Source organism: Lytechinus pictus, chromosome 11 (genome assembly GCF_037042905.1).
Source record: "Lytechinus pictus isolate F3 Inbred chromosome 11, Lp3.0, whole genome shotgun sequence".
Classification (NCBI taxonomy): Eukaryota; Metazoa; Echinodermata; class Echinoidea; order Temnopleuroida; family Toxopneustidae; genus Lytechinus; species Lytechinus pictus.
In genome coordinates, this window is record NC_087255.1 from 20,644,372 (window position 1) to 20,665,817 (window position 21,446).

The following is a 21,446-nucleotide window of genomic DNA, read 5'->3' on the forward strand; positions in this document are numbered from 1 at the left end:
TCAGACCTCTCCCCTTTTTGTCTGTCCCTTCCTATCTTTCTCCATATCTCTTCCTTTTGCCAATAATCAATTAATTAATTCCAGTTACCCCTTTCTCAGTCTTGCTCTCCCTCGTCCGCACACACACTCAAAACGAAACCACTTTGACCTTATTTCATTCAACTGTAAACATTTCCTTCTATTTCTGTATCCCTCCCATTTATTTTCTTGAAGTATTTTTCTACACCCCTTCATATTCTAGATGTTTCACCTTTATCTTTGCCTGTACAAATATAGTAAATAACGCATATTTTTCTACACAAACCCACATTGGAGAAATCAATTTTTCGAACTAAGGTCTTCCTATTTCCAAACTTGAATTGCATCGCATGAAGAGATAAAACTAAAGTTGTCATGGCAACATGACATTTATAGAGACAATGTGAGAAGCGTAACTAAAAAATAAATATTACAAGGGACAGGATGTGAGTAATCATACTTGAAGCATAAAATGCTAATTTATGCTAATTAGGCCATTGCAATACTGTGAAGAAGAGGGAAAAAATCCTACCTGTATTGATTTGCCTACGCTCTGTCTATTGTCTGGTGGCCTCAAATCTTTGGGTAGGTAGATTCGGACACTGCTAATCTCACTGATCAGGTGAAGCATTATGGGTACAACCTGAAATCAACCAAACAATCACAGTTTTAGAAAAAGTTATAAATACAACTGCAGATACATGTAAATGTACATTATGAGAGAAACAGGTGATAACATGACAATGTGGCAAAGCACTTTAAAAATTATTAAATAAGTTTAGAAAAGAATTAATTCATCTTTACCATCATCATCAGCACCATCAGCATCACAACCATCACTATCATCATCATCATCATCATCTTTGTCATCAACATCATCCGTCATCATCATCATCGTCATCATCACCACCATCATCATGTCTTTGTCATCATCACCATCATTACCATTACCACCACAATCATCATCACTGTAAATCATCATTATCATAACACCACTATCATCACCATCATCATCATTATCATCATCATCATCATCCTCATCATCACCTCTACATGTATCATCATCAGAATCACCACCACCACCAATATTTTCATATTTATCATCACCACCACAACCCCTAGCACCACCACCATCACCAAAGCAACATCAACATCACCACCATCACCATCATCACCATCTTCAAACAGAGCTCACCGTCATCTCTCCCTTCTCCCCTTCCTTGGGAGGCTTAGCTGATTCCGAGGCAGCATTCTTGATGCTCTCTTGAGAGCAGTTGAGAAGGACCTCTGAGATGTAGAGGGGCGAATCATCACTGGGATTGTTCATCTTCTGATTTGCTTTCCTCCTGAAGTTCACCACCACACCCCAGCCAAAGGCATCATCCCCATTCTTCACCTTTGTTTGGAGCAATGATTTACAAAGATTTTGAACGACATGTATCAGGGCTCCGTAACACAATGATTAGCGATCAATCGCTAAACTGGACTGACCAATCAAGATCAATGTTACATATGCATTTGGTTCAAAATACTGACAAGGAACCAATAAATAGTTTTCTTTCATATATGCAATTCATCGCTAAGCTTTGTTTAACGGGGCCAAAATGTTGGAAAGCCAAATAATTGTTGCACAATATTTCAATGTATATCTCATGCAATATATGCAAAAGAGCTTGAAATATTAGAGGTTTTTGCTTAAAAGATAAATTAGAAAGGGATGAAAGTGAGGAGTTTGTTCCTTTCCACTGATAATGCAATAGAACATATTCTGTCACTTTGATTCCATTAAACTAGATATTTCATTGTGAATGGGCACCTTAAGGAACTTTATTATAAACTTCTAAATATAGAAAAAAAGAAACCCTTCAAACTATAAACATAACGATCAAACTTGGATAATCAAAATGCTCTTTATATCGTGCACCCTCAAAAATATGGAGATATGGTGACAAAGGATATGTAACCAGGGCCCAATTATTGAAGACTTATAATTATGGTAATTTTTCCATTATCTTAACTACCATGGAAACTGGCTGATTAGCCCTGTTACCATGTTAGTTACAAAGAAAGGCAGACTTAATATAATTGTAAGTCTTGCTGAAACAGAGCCCAGAAACAGAAACTTCAAATGTGTAAATTGAAGAAGTTACAAAAACTCAATTTTCATCATTTCAACTCACCCTTCAATCACCTGTATAGGTGCATGTACATAAAACAAGTGATCAACTTATCATTTATTTATCAAACTCAATTATGCTGATTTTGTTTTTCCTTTATTATTTGCCTTCTCACCTTCACCATCCTGCCTGGTTGCATGAAGGGGAGACAGTATTTTGGTTTTGTGATGAACCCCTGGATGTCTTTGGCAAGCTTCTTCAGCTGTTGTCTGATCTTGTAATAAGACTCAACGCTGTCCTCCTGGGGTATCACCATGGCGTTATACTCCTCCTCCAGCTTCCGAAGCTCTGTATCACCATGGCAATGAGAATGGCAAAATATCACGGTAAAAACACAATTCTATTTAGTCTGCCTCATCAAAATTTACAAGTGCATACAACAGGTTGTAAGGCTCACAAAATTTAATGATTGCATCGGTCGTTTTCAATAATATATAGTCTTCAAAATTATAATCTAAAAAAATAGAAATATCACTGAAGGTGATTAATACTCCCGTCCTATGCCGTTACCATGATAATGAAGTCTTTACCTCAAGATGAAGATTTGTGCCAACTTTCATGAGCACTTGCTAAAGAGCGAGGAAGTAGTTTGATTCACAATGAGTTTTGTGATGATTGATGATAATGATCCTCAGCATTTATATTGCGCCATATTTCTGTTAAAAACATTCATAACCTGTCATCTAGATTTATATGACATTTATAAATGATCATAATGGTATGAATTTGAAGCATACATGATGATTTGAAAACTTACTCTCAAAGAGTTCTGGAATGGCTGTATAGCTCTGAAACTGAAAGAATGATCTCTCCAGCATGTATTCCGGATTGATGCCTTCGACCCTCAGAAGATTCATCACCATGTTATAGGTCAGATGGAAGGCACTGTTCAGTGGATTCGGCTGACCCTGGGGGGTGAAAGGTCAGAGGTCAGACAAAGGTGATATATTGTTGTGTCAGTGCAACAATGCACTTAACACCACACTTTCGGGCATCACATCCGTGCAAAAATGTCGTAAGCAGCACGCATTAGGACAATGCTGAAGGGCGTTTCTGCACCAATGGGGTGCGCTAAAATGTGTTCCTAAGGGCATTCTTACACAACAAAATCACGAAAGAGTTCACGATATCTTTTGACATTTTATCTAGGGATTACCTTTTAGAAAGATGATAACATATAAGGATAAAATAATGCATGATATGCAGAGCTGCCAACCTAGTTAGAACAAAAATCCTACTAGTTTATCTGAAAAATCCTATTTTCAACACAAAAATCCTAATTCTGCCACACGTACATCACTAGAAAATTTTCAGCACAGAATCTAGCACACCAGTGTTAAAACAACCACTAACTTTACAGTTCACATACAATATGTAACACTATATGTACTGAAAAGTTAGAACAATGTTGTTACTGATGCCCCTAGTGTAAAAATTTACCTGTAGAATGTCCTTGCCAACACCTGGACTCATCTTCTCATCTATCATGAGGATGACGATACCCCTGTCATCCAAACCACGCCTTCCTGCACGCCCACTCATCTGTATGTACTCACCGGATGTAATCTGAGGACAGTCAAAGAGAGAGTTGGGTGCACCAAAATATGGATAAATTTCTTAAGGCGACCGCACACCTTACGATTGGTCTGCGACCCGATTTTAGAATAAAATGTAGTAGAATTTGATGATAATATTGAGACTTAGAATATCTTACTGTGTAATGTTCTAAATCATCGTACGAATACCTATGTTCAAATCTGTGATTATGCTATCATCCTTCTTAGAATAAAAGCGAATTTAATATCTAGTCGTAATGACGTCTTAGCAGTCGTACGATTGGCTACGATTTGAAGCTAATTTGGCCTATACTCCAAAATAAAGGCGTGCAATCTTTCAAAATGTTGATATTAGTATTCTTTCAATTAATTTTAACCTCAAATAAAATGATATGTTCCATTCACATTTTCAGAAAATGAGCAAAATGTGATTTGTTCCAAAATCGGATCGCGAACAGTCGTAAGGTGTGCGGTGGCCTTTAATGGAAATTGATGCTTTTGAGTAAGATTTGAATCCCTGACCCTCTCGATTAAGAGGGAAAAGTCACCTCTAAGACATTCTATATAATATTCTAAAAATTCAAAAGTCCCTCCTAGAAGCAGATAAGAAAAAAATTGATGAAATCTTAACTTGAATATCAATCAGTTCAAGATAAGTGTCATCAACCTGTTCTGTACTTTGCAGCAAACTGGTTTTATAAAGTACTAGATTGTATGGTTTGATTTTGTAATGGTATTGTACATGCAAACCTATGGAAAGCACTGTAAATGGTAAATCACCTCAATTATCAGCTGATAAACATAGTTTATGATTTCTTGTCATCGAAATATTGTTAACCCTAAAACTGCATTGTCATTTGGAAGTGTTGCTTTTAGAATTTACAGATTTGGCAACTTACACACAATTGTAAAGTCATCCATAATAAGGGTGTAAAGTGTACATGTGTTTTTTTTAACCCCACTACCACTCACCCATCTGAAATCCTTGCCATCAAACTTGCGTGCGTTGGTGAAGATGACCGTCCTGGCGGGCATGTTGAGACCCATGGCGAAGGTCTCCGTAGCGAAGAGCGCCTTGATGAGGCCTTCAGAGAACAGTATCTCAATGGTCTCCTTGAGGATAGGAAGCAGACCGGAGTGGTGTATCCCGACTCCTCTCTTCAGGAGGGGTAAGACGTTCTCAACCTAGTGGGCACAGGAGAGGAACATAGAAACATTTCCTGAACTTTTGTAATATTCTTCTTAAGAAATGTATATACTTATCTCAAGCACACCTTGAAAATTAGGAATACCTCAGTATTCAAGAAGGTGCTTTCAGCAGCGAAATTCTTTATATAATGGATGGTATTCCGTTAGGGACCTGTTTCATAGAAAGTTACAACTATGATATCTTTGCCACTAAGGCAACTGCCATGGTAACATCTAACAAGTGGAACCGCTCTGGCAGTCTCGCCTGCATTACGCAATTTAATATAGCAGCAGTGCTAACTTTGAAAACTACTATAAAATAATCATTCATAAACACACCATTCATATAATGACATAATACCAGGTTCATTGACCATAGATGACATTTGAACGGTGACTTAAGACTTGTCAAACACCCATGTCCACATTTCATTCACTCTATCCATAAACTTCCAAAGTTATGATGGCAATTCAACAATTACCCCAACATGGCCTAATTTTATTGACCTTAACTGACCTTTGACCTTGGTTTTGTGACCTGAAACTCACAGGGGATGTTTAGTGATACTTGATTACTCTTATATCCCAAGTTTTATGAACTAGATCCATAAACCTTCAGAGTTAGGATGGTAATTAAACAAAGACCCCCAACACGGCCAAAGTTCATTGACCTTAAATGACCACTGACCATGGTCATGTGACCTGAAACTCGCACAGGATATTCAGTGGTACTTGATTAACCTAATGTCCAAGTTTCATGAACTAGATCCATAAATTTTCAAAGTTATGAAGGTAATTCAACAAATACCCCCAACTTGGCCAAAGTTCATTGACCCTAAATGACCTTTGACCTTGGCCATGTGACCTGAAACTCAGGAAGGATGTTCACTAATACTTGATTAACCTTATGTCCAAGTTTCATGAACTAGATTCATAAATTTTCAGAGTTATGATAGTAATTCAACAAATACCCCCAACTTGACCAAAGTTCATTGACCCTAAATGACCTTTGATCTTGGTCATGTGACCTGAAACTCGAGCAGGATGTTCACTAATACTTGATTAAACTTATGTCCAAGTTTCATGAACTAGGTCCATATACTTTCTAAGTTATGATGTCATTTCAAAAACTTAACCTTCGGTTAAGATTTTGAAAATAATTCTCCCAACATGGTCTAAGTTCATTGACCCTAAATGACCTTTGACCTTAGTCATGTGACCTGAAACTCAAGCAGGATGTTCAGTAATACTTGATTAACCTTATGTCCAGGTTTCATGAACTAGGTCCATATACTTTCTAAGTTATGATGTCATTTCAAAAACTTAACCTTAGGTTAAGATTTGATGTTGACGCCGCCGCCGCCGTCGCCGTCGGAAAAGCGGCGCCTATAGTCTCGCTCTGCTATGCAGGCGAGACAAAAACACCTAATATCTAAAACAGTCTCTGAATTCCTGTAGGGAACTCTCCCTAGGCAAATTAAGATTCCTACTTATGCCATATAACTCTTAAATCAAGGTTTTTTTTTGTAAACTGTCCACATTTGTTGTTTTGATTTTGAGGTGTAATGATTTAACATCATAACAACAATTATTTTACCTAAGTAATTGCAGACGTGGTTTACAGTACACCATGTGTTAGTCCTGGAATGTATTAAGAAAAGTATATCGAGGTAGGAGTGAAACGGAGAGGCAAGAAATGAGTATAGTCCTTAAGAGGAATGAAAACCAGAAGGAGTGGAAAGCTTGAGTAGTAGGTACAATTAGAGGCTTGAGTAGAATGCTGGCTTGAATTGGAGAGGTGGGAGAGGCTTGAGTAGATGAGACAAGGCTGGTTTGAGTCGGCAAGTGGAGTTGTAGAGCAGGAGCGGGAGAGAAGACTTGACGTTTCGGACAGGTTGACTGTGAAAGACTCAAAGTTTCGGGAATGTTGACGGTCCATCTTCACTCAATTCTGAAAGATACTCTTCTTTCCAAAGTCCACTTTCTCATGATTCAATTTCACTCCTACCTCCATACACTTTGCTAAGTCCTTTCCAGTACTTTGCACATGGTGCACCATAAACCACTTCCACGATTGTTCATACCACCACGCAAACCTTCAAATGCCTTACCTGGGGAAGTTTCTTATCTTCTTCTGAAAGACAGTCCATTGCGTTGTTAAAGACCTCCACTACCAGTGTCTTCTCCTCCTGTGTGTTGAAGTCAAGCTTGGAGACCTGAAGGCCGTACGCCTCGCATTCCTTTTTGCTGAAGCTGAAGACGATGACAGGCTGAAAGCTTCTCTCCATCACCATCTTCACAATCTTGAAGATGTTTGAAGGTCCTGGTAAAGAAATCACAAGGGTGTCATAACGGTAACGTCACATTTGCTCTGACAACAAATGCTCTTCCGATTATTTCTCTGAAGATATATTGTTAAGGATAGGGTGTGATATGTTTTTTTGTTCAGAATCTTTTGAGGATTTGGACTGAGGTCAAGGTAAGGTTTGAAGCACGGGTTTAAGGTTTGGCTTAATGTGTGCATTTTCAGTAGGAGCAATTGTCGCAGGAGCGAATGTAATGGAACCATCAAAATACAGTCTTAGATGTGTGTTGGCTCAGTTGGTAGAGCGGACATCTTATAATTAACGGAAGGTTGGGAATTCAAGCCCCAGCCACGTCAGACCAAAATACATTCAAAGATGGGGATTGTTGCTACCCTGTTTGGTATTCAACAATTTAAGGGATAGAGCAACGTCGATCAAGCGCTGCTCAATGGCTGCCGAGCCCACGATCAATTGGGCAAAATGAACTTTCGGAGGACTACGAATCCTGATTTCTGTGTCAAACAATAAAGTATAGATTTTCGTTTTCATTTTTTTTTCATGAACCCACTTAATACCAATATCTATAGCGATAACGTAAACTATGAAAGTCTCGGAGCCAATAATATGGGATGTTCTTGAAATGACTTTTCCATGTTTTCTACGTCATTTATTTTATAGAGGTCCTCATCTTTGAAGTACTATTCCAAACCATCTTCAGATTCAACTTTCTGTTAATAGCTTTAAACATTCCTTTCAATTTTTATTAAACTTGTACTCAGTAACTTTAAATCATACATGTATATTTAAGAGTTCACCACAACTTTAAATTTGTTGTTTTTGCCCCCCCCCCCCTTTCTTACTATCATGTATTTATTTTGGGGTCAACGCTCAAAAAGGTAAATTTCTCTTTTTTGTTGACCCCTCATTCGACATGAACTGTTTTATCTGTTGTTCTCTTATGTAAAACTATCTTTAATGCTATTTTCTATAACCATGTATTTATATGTTCATCATTTTTTACTTTTATGTACTGACTTGTACATATTTTTTTTTGAAGAATGAAATAAAATCAATTCAATTCAATACAAAAAGTTGTAAATCTGTCTGATCATCAAGGACTGAGCAGTTCACGAAGTAAAGTTAAGGTGGAGGAAAATGGGGGTGGACAAACAAAACGGTTGATCATTAAACACAAAATTATAGGAATTTCCCTAAAATAATAGGAATTGTTAGTTTTTGAAAGGCAGACAACCTGTCATTTGTGTTCAAGAAATATAAGAAATAATTTCTACCAGAATGGTAAAAATGTACCTTTTGTGCCTCCACGACGCCCTCGCTGGTCGCCCTTGGCAGCATCTCCTCCGTCTCGCAGAACCTGCATGGCAGCGTTGAAGTTATCCTGACGGAACTCACCCTACAATAGCATTGAAGAAATTGACCAATATAATTACTAAATTGGAATCTGTTGACAATATGAAATAAGGACTAATGACAGCATGAATCATCCTTTTGCCATCCTTCTGTTCTAAAATCTAACTTTGTTCATCAAGTATTTCAATATTAAATTAATTTTCAAACCAGCAGGGGTAACATAAATAGATACAATCAATATTTACAATTGATTGTAATTGTCTGTTAGTAGTTTTCCATAGGGTTACAGTTACACTAGATTGCACAATTAATTACATTTGTTAATGCTACATGGCCCTGATTATGGCAAACAAGATATCTACCTCTTCTTTAGATAAGCTTCACCTAGGTCAAACAGATTTCTATGAATGCAAAAGATTTGACTTAGACAGATTTACCTGTACTTATATTCATTATGCAATATATAAATTTCTCTTGTTATACAAAGGCTCTTGTCGTTTTTTGAATCTCACATAACTTCCCAAATTGTTTGCTTTCTAAAATACAAATTCTGTGCTCTTAGGGGTACTCAACACTAAATTCTGCATACTTTGGAGACATTAAAAAAAACATACATAAATATAAATAGTGAATATATTAGTGAAATATTAGCTTCCAATATACATGCACTGAAGTACTCAGATAAAGTTTGGAAAACACATGCTTACCAAGTCTGCAAACAGGTATGGTAGGCAGAAGTTCTGCTGATGCTTGGTTTTGTTTTATTGAATTTTGCTTTGATTTTGATCATTTTCACTGTATTTTTGTAATTCAAATTTCTTGGGCCTGAAAGATTGTGACTTTCTTTAAAAATCTGTGAATTCCATTAATCTTTTTGTTTCCTACTGCATGGGGGACTAGGGACTTCTTTCTTACCTTTTCATCGACCACCAGATGAAGTCCATCCCCTCCAGCCGGGAAGATGTAATGCTGCAATGGTACAGGGCGGTACTCTGTGTACACCACATGGCATGGCTGTAACAATGACACCAGTGATAATACGGTAGGTATATAGATTGAAACATTGAATAATTTCTTTTATGATTTTTTTTTTATTATGAAATATATGTACCAAGATTGAAAGTTTATAATTCACAAGACTGAGCATATGTTCAAAATGTATTCCAAATCAAAGTTCAGATTATTGATTTTTCATGATTTATTAGATTATGAGATGAAGATATGAAGTTCATAATAACAATATTTAACATAACATTAACAATGTACTCATGGAAATGATGATAGTGAAAGTGGATTCTAGAATAAAATTAAAGAAACAGTTTTTCAAGATTACACAGATTCTATTTTCAAATAGGCAAACTTTTTAAGAGAATAATAATAAGTAACTTGAAATTTAAAAAGAGAAAAATTCTGATGTGTGATTTTTTTATGTTCCAAATGCAAGAGATTTAATTCAACATTTACACAATATAGATTTTTGATAATATCATAATTAAACATATGAAAACAATGGCTGGAAAATCAAAGGCAAACATACATTGCAAGAAAATAATTGCAATCAATGGCAAATTTGAGATGCAAATTTACAAGTGGTAGATCAATTTAATTTTCAAAAGCAAGTCAGATTAGACTTGTTGATGCACGAAGCAGACTATCAAGCTATTGTAAACCTGCGATGAAATGTATGACTTACGATTGATTTTATGACCTAAAATTGACTTGCAATCAATTGCAAGTTTCTTGCAACACCCCAAAAATAAGTAATAATAATAAGTATCATGAATTTGATGAAAAATTTCAAAATAAACATTTGTTGAAGGATGCATCCTTTTACGTGCAATATAACTCACCTGTTTGTGAAGATGACAGATCCATTCTGCAAACTGTTTAGCATTAGGAATGGTAGCAGAGAGGAACACATAGTGGACATTGTCGGGAAGGAGGATAATGGTCTCTTCCCAAACTACACCTCGATCTGAAAACAAATAAGAGGAATTAGATATCGCAATCAGATTTATTCATAATAATTGTGCACTATCTCCGCAACCTCAAAAAGTATTTGTTATCCTGCTGAGCCGCAAAATTCGATGGGAGTGCCACAAAAATATGGATATTTTTCATCTCGCATTTTCTTTATTTTTTCTCTGTCTTTCTTTTTTTTAATACACTCTAACTGGTTTTACGCTCAAGTCGTCATCCTGTTTTTTTTTTTTAGTTTAAATACTACATGTATTTTCTAAGAATATTTCAATAGGAGGCTGCACTCTCCAAGCTCCACTTTTTTAGCAGACTCCTCCATTCCCAACCTGTTTGGATGATAATCTTGAAAATTTATTGTGCAAAGAAATTTTGTTTTATTGTTTATTATATCAAGATGTATGGAACAAAACATATTGTAAATGTTGGAATTGGAAATGAAATGATATCTATACCACTATGACAACTTATGTTGATTACAAATATGATAGCTTCTGTCACCCCAAAATGAACATAATTCTCTTCTTTTTTTTTCTTTTTTTTTTGGATCACATGATGTTCAAATTGCATACAAATGATTTTGGCAAATACACATTCCAATGATTTTTGGGCTTTTTCACCTTCTTTATTTATAATTTGTTATCATATTTTTTCAATTATTTCAATATTATGAATGCAATATTATATCTGAATGTTTCTAATTAAATCGGTACTTCCACTTTGTTTTTATAGATCTGTAAATGTATATTTTTTAAAATGAAAATCAAGATCTGGATTGAATTAAGAATAATGTAATACTCACTCTTGTCTCTCATATAATGAATCTCGTCAAAGATGACCCAGCCGACTTCCCTCATGATCTCTGACCCTCGATATAACATGCTACGTAGAATCTAAAATGATAAAGGAATCAGTCATTTGGCAGGACCTATTCAGACTTCAGGGATGGTATTCTGGAAAACTGTCATAAATGTTATCATAAATTTTGTCATTTCTCTCCGAGATGTGACACTGCTATGATTGTCACATATTCGTATTCTGAAGATTGTCTTTTCTCTGTCATATCTCTGTAAGTTCCCGCCCACCTTTTCAAAGACAAACCAATCAAAATCACTGTTAGATCTAAGTATGAGCCCTTCTAAACAAAAGGGAGACCTGGGGAAACATGGGGGCATATACTCAATGCAGAAGCTGACACTGCGCGTATTTTAACGCACTTAATTTTACAGAGAGACAGAAAGCTGAGAAGCATTTTTAGAAGAGAGAGAAAAAAAAAAATGTCACACCAAAAAAAAGAGAAACTAGTATGAAGGGCCTAACTACTTGTAGCATGAAACAACTATTTTTGTTAAAAGTCATGGATGATGAGAGAAACTTAAATATATACAACAATCTATCTAAACAATAGATTTACTACGTTGTAGAATACGTCCCCGTTGCAATTGCAAAAACTCGCTAATAAGAATCAAATAAACTGACTTTCATGATAAAAATAAATAGAAATTGTCTTACTTCCGTTGTCATGATGAGGCAACTGGCAGATGGGTTGATAGTCACATCCCCTGTCATAAGGCCAACATCTTGAAACTCTTCAAACAGTTCTCTGTACTTCTGATTGCTGAGAGCTTTGATTGGAGTGGTATATATCACTCTCTGTTTATCTCTCAGTGACATAGCTATAGCATATCTGCAAGAGTGTAAGGAAAAGATTGGGTCACAGTCTGTCTTATTTTCAGATAATAAAGTACCTCTGCATGGATAAAATTGGATTAACTGGATACTTGATCAGAGTGGTATACATCACCATCAGTTAGTCTTTCAGTGATATGGCTATAGCATACATGTATCTGTACGAGTACAAAGAAGATAATTGATCGCAATCTTCATTTTGAGACAATCAAAATAATGCCTCTGCATGAACGGAATGGCATTAATTGGATAATTGATCAGAGTGGTATATATCACCATCACTCTCAGTGACCTGGCTATAGCATACATGTAAGAGTACAAAGGAGAAATTGGGTCACAATCTGTCTTATTTTCAGATAATGCCTCCGCATGTACAAAATGGGATAATTTGGATACTGGATCAGAATGGTGTAAGCCACTCTCTGCTTGTCTCGTAATAATGTTGCTATACAGCATATTGTAAGATCGCCAAGAAGAGAAAGGATCACAATCTGCTAAAGTATTGAAAATCATCGGTCTCCAAAAGGGCAGGAGAAAATCATTTTAATGATTAATAGAAGAATGTGAAAACTGCAAACAGTCTACAAAACAGACTAATTTTGAAAGGAATATCATGTTTTCTTCAATTACCGGTAAGCATTTCTGAGTGTTTTCACATCTATTTTTTCCTGAAAAAGAGAGCAGTATCGTATGAAAGTATCAATAACTTGTAATCACACACCATGACACATGCTTTTGATATATGAAAGCAGGTTCTGAATGAATACGCAATCCCAACAATGATATTTTCATGAGCAGAAATTGAATGAATCAAAATGAAAATATGGCATGTCTTACTCTGCACAAACTGTCTTTCCTGCCGAGGTATGAGCTGAAACCAGCACAGATTGGTTGTTTTCAAGACATTTGATAGCCTCCTTCTGAAATGGATCTAGAATGAATGGGTACTCCTGCAATAAACATCAAAATAAATTGTAAATAATAGTGATACAGTGATTTCATTGGTTCATTTTGAACACCTGCTCTTGTGCCCTCTCCCCTCCCCCTTCCCACTCTCCCCTATGTCTTTTTATTTGTATCTGAAGACGTAACAACTGTCCAATTATATAATGTTTAGTTCCAAGACTCGTTTCCACATTCATGATCTGCTAATATACAGTATATTGACAAATAAAGTTGTGCCCTCTACAATATTTGCATTCACTTTAATACCATAAAAGATATATATTTATCTATACATAAAGTTTTTTTGTTGATGCCAATACATATTGTTACATTCCACTCAATATTAATTGTATGAATAATTGGTTATACATGTACCTTGTTTTGTACCTCGTGTTATTCTGCTTTTCCTCTAATGTTCCTCAAATTGTATATGTTTTGTATTACTTTGTATTTTTCTTTTGAACAGATTTGGCAGATGCCAATAATGTTCCAATAAATTCAATTCAATTCATAAAGTTGCAACACTGCACTTTAAAGTAAAGCTATATATGATTCTCACAGAGGACTCGGCTAAACTCTGACAGACAGACAGGCGGTCAATTTCTGGAACATATTGGTAACAAAGTAAAGCTCGATTGGATCGCCAACCAACACCACGTACATGCCCTAGTTCAAGGACATGTGCTAGATTTGGGCGATACTACATGTAGAGCTAGAACTACTATGCCAATGTGATATTGAAATGGGTATCTAAGTTGAAAAACTTTGGACTGGAAAATTTGCCTCCTGCTCTGGCCTCACTTGCCATCAATTTCAGAAGTAAAAATCTGGAATTTGGGAGGACTCTATCTGGGCAATCAAGGTGAAACTTTTAGGTTGCCCGCAAGCATTTTTGGTTGCCAATGTTACCCGCGCAACTGCTAGTTTCAACCCTGAATCAGGCTGAAAATAAAAACCAAAACACAACAATATCAGCTAAAGAGCTGATCTCCCATATCAGTTCCATGATATTTGCTCCAGGGACAATTGCTCCGCCTCAAATTCCACACACTAATCAAATGACCAACTTCAACCCTGGGTTGAAAACTATACCCTACCCTAAACTTAACATTTGTATGTAAAACCCTATTGCACAGGGGCGTAGACAACGGGGGGATGAATGGGATGCATCCCCCCCCACCTCACAAGGTGGGGGGGATGGCATGTACAATCATCCCCCCCAGGTTTTGGGGAATGATATTTGGTTACTTAATAAGTCATAATGATGATAATAATAGTAATAATAATAATGATACCAATTATAATATTAATAATAATAATAATTGTGATGATGATAATAATAATCCTCATCATTATTGTAATTGTGTTTATTGTTATTAGCCGCATTCACACGGTGAAAGCCAATTCAGACGGTAAAAAAAAGAAAATCTTACAAGTATTTTGTGGTTATCTTGTGGTTTGGAAACCACAAGATAACCACAAGATTAATCGCGCATATTTTGCAGTGCGCGCAATCTCGTGGTGTGGAAACCACGAGTTTTGCGTGTTCAAATGGGGCAAACCACAAGATAACCACAAGATACCTCTAAGATTGCAAACCACAAGATAACCACAAGATTGGCTTTTAACGTGTGAAAGAAGCTATTGAAAATCAGGGATGCGGATTACGAGCGTACGCCGTGTTATGTGCGCATTACGTGCGGGGAGAGAAGGGACGCACTAAGGCAGTTAGCTAGAAAACAAAAACACGTGGTGAATCCGCTCAGCAGGAGGCCTTGTCTTCCTTAACTTTTTAAGGGGGAAATATATGTGAGTGTGTCACTTACATAATTCACAGCGTGAATTGATTTTAGGATTCTAGGATGGCTCATAATAAGAAGTTGAAAACATCAAAGATCACTTCTTTTTTCAAGCACAATGAGAAAGAAGAACATGATGACGAACAGCCGTCTACATCAAAATCGGATGATGTCGGAGATAGGCCTGTTCTTCCTGAAGTTCAACCAGAAGAAAGTGCCGTTGAGGGTGATGGAGCATCTGAGGCGAAAGATGATGATGAAGCTGATGCCGGTTTTGACGACTGGGTTAGCCCCAATCACCATCCTACTTCTTCCATTCCCGTAGTAGAAACTAAAACGCAGAAAATTCTGTTTCAAGCCAAATGGTACCAAAGCTACCCCTGGATCCATTACGAACCCTCCCTGAAACGGGTACTGTGTTTCTACTGTGCACAGGCAGAAAAACGCGGACTCTTGAAATTGGCCAAGAGCAAAGAACCAGCATTTGTTTCAGTCGGCTTTTGTAACTGGAAAAAGGCATCACCCAGATTTGAGAGCCACCAGGCTTTAATTTGTCACAGAGTCGCAAAGGCAGCGATTTCCTTGAAACCTGAGGCTAAAATCGATGTCAAAATGGACGCCAACCGCCGTCAACAGCAGGAAACAGCCCAACGAGCACTGATGAAGGTCTTCAAGAGCTTGCGATTCCTTCTGCGACAGGGTCTGTCATTTAGAGGCCACACAGCTGAGGAGGGAAACTTCCAACAGTTGCTAAACGTCTTCCGCGATGATGATGAAGGACTTGACAGATATCTCAAGCGGTCAATCAGCTTCACATCTCCACAGGCCCAAGAAGAGATGATCCAGATGTTCGGTGCAGACATAGTTAGAACACTTGCGGCACAGATTGCGAAAGATGGACCGTTCGGAGTAATGGTTGATGGGACACAGGACAAAATACGTAGTGTGGTTCAATATGCAATACTTTGTGTCAGTCCATTCTGTATTCGTTTGCCACGGTGTGTAGATCTTGTCGATGTATGTCTGTCCATTCAAGGCGTAATATGTGTGTGTTGCGCGCACCCGTGTGTGTGAGTGTGTGTGTGTGTGTGTGTGTGTGAGTATGTGTGTTTGTGCGTGTGCGCTTGTGTGTGTTATTTTACCTCATTAAGTATGCATCGGATTGCACGATTTCAAGTTCAAAATTGCAAAAGCTCCCTACCGTTGCAGGGGGGACACCCCCCTCCCACACCATCCCCCCCAGGTGTACGAACCTGTCTACGCCACTGCTATTGCAACCCAAACCCTAACCCAATAACTTAGACGAAAAAAAGCCCAGAGAAATTGTCGCCGGAGCAGATGTCGTGTCACCAGCAGGGCTTTTAGGTTGCCCACCAGCAGACTTTGGTCGCCAAGGGCACCCGGGCAACCACTAATATCGGGCCCTGAATCAAGCTGAAAATCAAAACAAAAACATGCCGATATCAGCTAAAAAGCTCATCTTTCACGTAATAATAAATAATAATAATAATACATTGTATTTATATAGCACTTAATACATGGTGTTTCTAACATCCCTACATACCTTTGCAGCCTTTTTAGTGGTGGGTTCCAGTGGTTTGAATTCTTCTTCTAGTGGTATGGCCACTTCATGGGTACATCCTTCAAGGCATTCTACATCATGGGTCTTCACCTGCGGCAGGATCTCAGACAAACTGCGGAGGAACGGTCAAAGGTAAAAAAGAGTTGCGATTGATCTGATCAACCACGACTATGGAAAGCCAGCAATGCCCACATCCAAAATGCCTCTTTGTTCAAAATAATTTATGAATATTGTTTTCTCATACACTCATCATTGTCTTGACAATTCAGTGTGCTCGTTCTTTGTTAACAAAGGATGTTGTGCAAAATCCTGGTAGGAAAATTATGACAATGATGGATTTCCATACAGTTAAAGGTTGATCGGATCAATCATAACTCTTTGTAAGACAAGAGTCCAAGTTTATCTTTACCAGTATATGATCAAATACACATAATTTAACCTTATTCGCATCAAACTGTCATGTGCTCTTATTAAGCATAATTCCCAATGGCATGAGTTTAACCACTGCTGCTGAAATCATTCTGCGTTTCATAACTTAATTAATCACATCATTACAAAGTGTTGTAAGATTTCTTAATATATATATATGGAAAATTAGTTGAAAAAAAAAGAAAGAAATGGAAAATTAGTTGTTTTGAATGTTGTCTCTTAAAATATCAAACCTTCACATGAATAGACAGAGGGATCATTTCAACAAATCCTTTCTAGAGGAGGGGATGATGAAATGAGCTATACACGTAAGAGTAAAACAATTACTCCCTATTGGTTTCATGATATTTTCTGAGTGGACATGAAAGAATAGACTGAAGTGACACTTACTTCAGTTCTTCTGTAATGAGCGAGACTTTGGGCCTCTTTGCTTCCGCTGGGTCAGAGGGTGCCGAACTCTCGGCTGCTCTCTTATTTGAAGAGCCATCTGATGTCTCAGGCCTGCAAGAGATAGAAAGATAGGCAGTTGAATATTAGAATAAACATTGAAACAAAGTTGTCATTATTGTGAACATGCATGTAAACGGAGTTACAGGTGCAGCACCGAGTGCAGCGCATGTCACATGCGTCCATCCACATATCATGAGTTGGAGATGGTGCCAGCGAGGCCTGTTAAGAAGAAGTATTTGTCCTGTGAACTCCCTTTTACTTCAAAAGTGAATAGCATGGGGCAAATGCAGTTACAAAAACAGAAAAGTGATGGCGCTGTTTGGTGCCAATGCCTGCAAATATTCTGCTACTTAAATGTCAAGTCCACCTAAAAAAAAAGTTGTTTTGAATCAACAGAAAAAAATCAGATAAGCATAATGCTGAAAATTTCATCAAAATCGGATGTAAAATAAGAAAGTTATGACATTTTGAAATTTCGCTTATTTTTAACAAAATAGTTATATGCACAATTTAGTCACATGCATATGAGAGAATCGATGATGTCCCTCACTCACTTATTTCTTTGGTTTTTTTATTGTTTGAATAATACAATATTTCAATTTTTACAGATTTGACAATAAGGACCAACTTGATTGAACCATATTATGTTCATCAATGGTAACTCCACATGTTCAGTGAGAAATAAAACTTTGTTTCACAGGACAATGAGGAGAAAATTAGAATATTTCATATTTCAAATAATAAAATACAAAAGAAAAAGTGAGTGAGTGATGTCATCAGTTCCCTCATTTGCACACCGACCAGGATGTGCATATAACTATTATGTGAAATTAAGTGAAACTTAAAAATGTCATAACTTTCTTATTTTACATCCGATTTGGATGAAATTTTCAGTGTTATGCTTGTTGGATTTTTCTCTTTTTATTCAAAACAACTTTTTGTTGGGGTGGACTTGTCCTTTTAGCAGTAGGCAACAATTACCTGCAGATTATTACTGCCATTATTTTCTTGATATCTAAATCAAAATAGAGATTTTTAGTTTCACCATTGAGTTTTGCTTCAGAGTACCTGTATTTCAACATATATAGCAGTGACTTTTGTGTGCTCGATCTTGACTATCTTTGTGTGAGGTGCATCGATTAGCTCTGACTGGCTAGCGATGGGGAGTCCGAAGACTGCATACAGCCCCAAATTCAGCCAGAAATCAACCCGGTGTTGATAGGGCTGATTACCGCCAAGAGGATAACCTATTCAGGGACACAACTATTGTCATGACGCAGTGCACATTGAAGTTAAATCCGATATTCTCTAATAAAGGACTGTGGTATTGCAAAGAGAAATAATCACACCTCAGTGATCAAAAGTTCAATCTACCGCGGCTAAGAAAAGAACAAGTGCAAATTTAAAAAAGTTAAGTTGAGCCACCAGAGAACGTCACTTTGCTCTGTCTACATGACCAATACTACACAAGTACTGAACAATCAATTTGATGAGTTTATAACTGTCGTTAGAGAAGGTGATTTTGACAATGTTTCTGTAAATGAGACTTGGTTTACTGAGGAAATACCTGATCAAGTGTCAAGTGTTTGATATTTCTGATCATTTTCTAAGAATAGGACCGCAAAGCATGGCAGGGGTGTGGCCCTATATTTTCAAGATGAAATGCATCAAACTCCATTGAGTATTTTACAGCGCCTCCACATCTTAAAATGTCATGGCAATACCAATGTGATGTTACGAAGATCCCTCTAGATTTAATGTGAAACTGGTTCTGTGATGATCATAATATTCCACATGCTTATTTTTTTTATGTCTTCAGAAAAGCAGATTGATCAGGGAGGAGAGAAATTTGAAAGAACTTAGTCTGTTAGACAGAAAAGGGAGAAAAAGGAAGAGAAAAAAATATATTAGAAAGGACAAGAATAAAAAAAAAGGAATGGGAAAACTGAAAAGAAAGTAGACCTCTACAAAAAGGGGAAAAAAGGGAAATATAGAAAGGAAGGAAGAAGAGATACTATATAGAATTAGAAAGGAAGGAAGAAGAGATAGAAAGAGCGGGAGGGAGTTTAAAGAAAGAAAGAAAGAAAATATCAGACTCAGCTCAAAAGAAAAAAATTGTTAGTGTTAATGTTAAACACTAAAAACATCATACCAATGACTCATGAGACAGTTTATTTGGATTCTAATTCTAAATAAATTTAAAGGTAAGCAAAAAAAAAACAGATTTGTCAACATGACAACAATACAAATTAATAAGCAGTCGGGACTGAAGGGAAAAAAAATCAAAATCCACCGCGAACCAGACACTTAGATGAATCTTAAACGAACTTACCCTTTTGACGATTTCTTCTTTGAATTTAATGTCTCTTTGGAAGATGTTCCATCATCAAAAACACTGAAAAGATCGTCCCCGAACGCGTCTTCCATTGTGAATATAGCAAAAACACAAGGGAACCAAGTCAAAAGCCCAGAAAACGTGTTGAAAGTTGAAACTTAGACTCTTTCCAGACGAAGACGTGACGACTCGACTTTTAAATTGCGAGTAAAAAGGGTGATGGGAGCGACGCGGTGCATGATTATATGCATATGGGCAAACAGTGGCGTAACAACGGGGGGGGGGGGCATGGGGGGGCACCCCCCCCCCCAATCGGCTGGCCAAAAAAAAAAAAAAAAAAAAAAAAAAAAAAAAAACGGGGAAAAAGAGAAAAAGAGGGAGAAAGGGAGAGAAACGTACTGGGATCGAAAAGAAGAAATTTATGAAACATAGGCCTAATTTGCGCAGGGCCTATAGGCTATGTCTTCATTGTTCCTGGTGCTCGCATTGTCTGTTTAACAAGATATATAATCCTGTTGTACTAAAACCTCCCGTTTTCAAGTCAACATACACAAAATATATTTCCTCGCACTTCAAATTATTATTGTTTTATGTAGTGACATATGCTTCTTTTTCATGACTACTTAAAGTGATTGCCCCATTTTAAGGTCTTAATATAAACTATTTCCTGTCCGTGCTTACGTTTGCATTCGTGGATTGGTGAGATATGTCTGTTCTTCATGAATTTCCTAAAATCAGACCTTAAAATGTCACTTTTTCTGATCTGAATATCAAAAAATTTCTGCCTGCGCCTCGCGCTCGCATCATTTGGTTAGTAAAATAAGCATGGTCTTCGTGAACTCCTACAAGCAGGCCTTAGAATGCCCCTCTTCAGGTCTAAATTTCCTAAATTTTCAGCTCGCGCTTCGTGCTCGCAATATTTGACTAGTGAGATGCGTATGATAATCATGATTAAAATGACTACAAAAAGTGCTTCATGTGTTTAGATGTATATTATTCAAACAAAATCAGCAAGCGCTTGGCACTCGCATTAGATGACTATGGTGAGATATGACAATACTCTTATTGGATTCCCAAAATATAGTCCTTAAAATGTCCTTGTTTGGGGACAATATATACAAAAATTTCAGCTCGCGCTTTGCCCTCGCATTGTATGTTTAGAGAGACAGGTACGTATTATGATTACTAAAAATTGTTTACAATGTCCCTTTTTAGGTCTGAATTTCAAAAAATTTCAGCTCGCGCTTCGCGCTCGCATTATGTGATCAGTGAGATACATATCCGTTTGATAGCACTGTCCTTAAAATGTTTCTATTATATGTCTGTATACCTGGCAACTGATCGCGCTTCGCACGCTCTCTAAGTGACTCAAAATTTTTGCTGGTGCCCCCCCAATGCCGTGACCCACGCAGGTACGCCACTGTGGGCAAACATCTATGATTTTAAAGTAATGTTAACAGAAAAGGGAAAAGAGAAGAGTATCAAAACATTAAAAGAGTTGTGTAATCTAAATATATTGACCCCGTTTCAAATGGTCCACCACCCCCAACAACTTGAAAAAGTTGATTTTGAATACTAAAAAGAGAAAAATCAAACAAGCATAACACTGGAAATGTCATCGGAT

General features: G+C 37.1%; 1 protein-coding gene across 2 annotated transcripts in view; it reads right to left on the reverse strand.

The window, feature by feature from the left end:
- Positions 1-20,040, reverse strand: part of LOC129270963 (exosome RNA helicase MTR4-like) — a 28,155-nt gene extending 8,115 nt beyond the window's left edge. For both annotated transcript variants that reach the window (XM_064106972.1, XM_064106971.1), the window contains exons 1-16: positions 19,820-20,040; positions 17,428-17,538; positions 16,591-16,720; positions 13,120-13,232; positions 12,106-12,280; positions 11,396-11,486; positions 10,467-10,591; positions 9,532-9,630; positions 8,557-8,659; positions 7,051-7,262; positions 4,724-4,936; positions 3,636-3,761; positions 2,953-3,103; positions 2,311-2,483; positions 1,214-1,414; positions 551-661 (exon numbers count right to left, since the gene is read on the reverse strand). In XM_064106972.1, the coding sequence (XP_063963042.1) occupies positions 551-661; positions 1,214-1,414; positions 2,311-2,483; positions 2,953-3,103; positions 3,636-3,761; positions 4,724-4,936; positions 7,051-7,262; positions 8,557-8,659; positions 9,532-9,630; positions 10,467-10,591; positions 11,396-11,486; positions 12,106-12,280; positions 13,120-13,232; positions 16,591-16,720; positions 17,428-17,538; positions 19,820-19,914 (2,229 nt within the window). In that variant the 5' untranslated portion in view covers positions 19,915-20,040. The remainder of the gene's footprint in view (positions 1-550; positions 662-1,213; positions 1,415-2,310; positions 2,484-2,952; positions 3,104-3,635; positions 3,762-4,723; positions 4,937-7,050; positions 7,263-8,556; positions 8,660-9,531; positions 9,631-10,466; positions 10,592-11,395; positions 11,487-12,105; positions 12,281-13,119; positions 13,233-16,590; positions 16,721-17,427; positions 17,539-19,819) is intronic.
- Between the last annotated feature and the right edge of the window lie 1,406 nt (positions 20,041-21,446).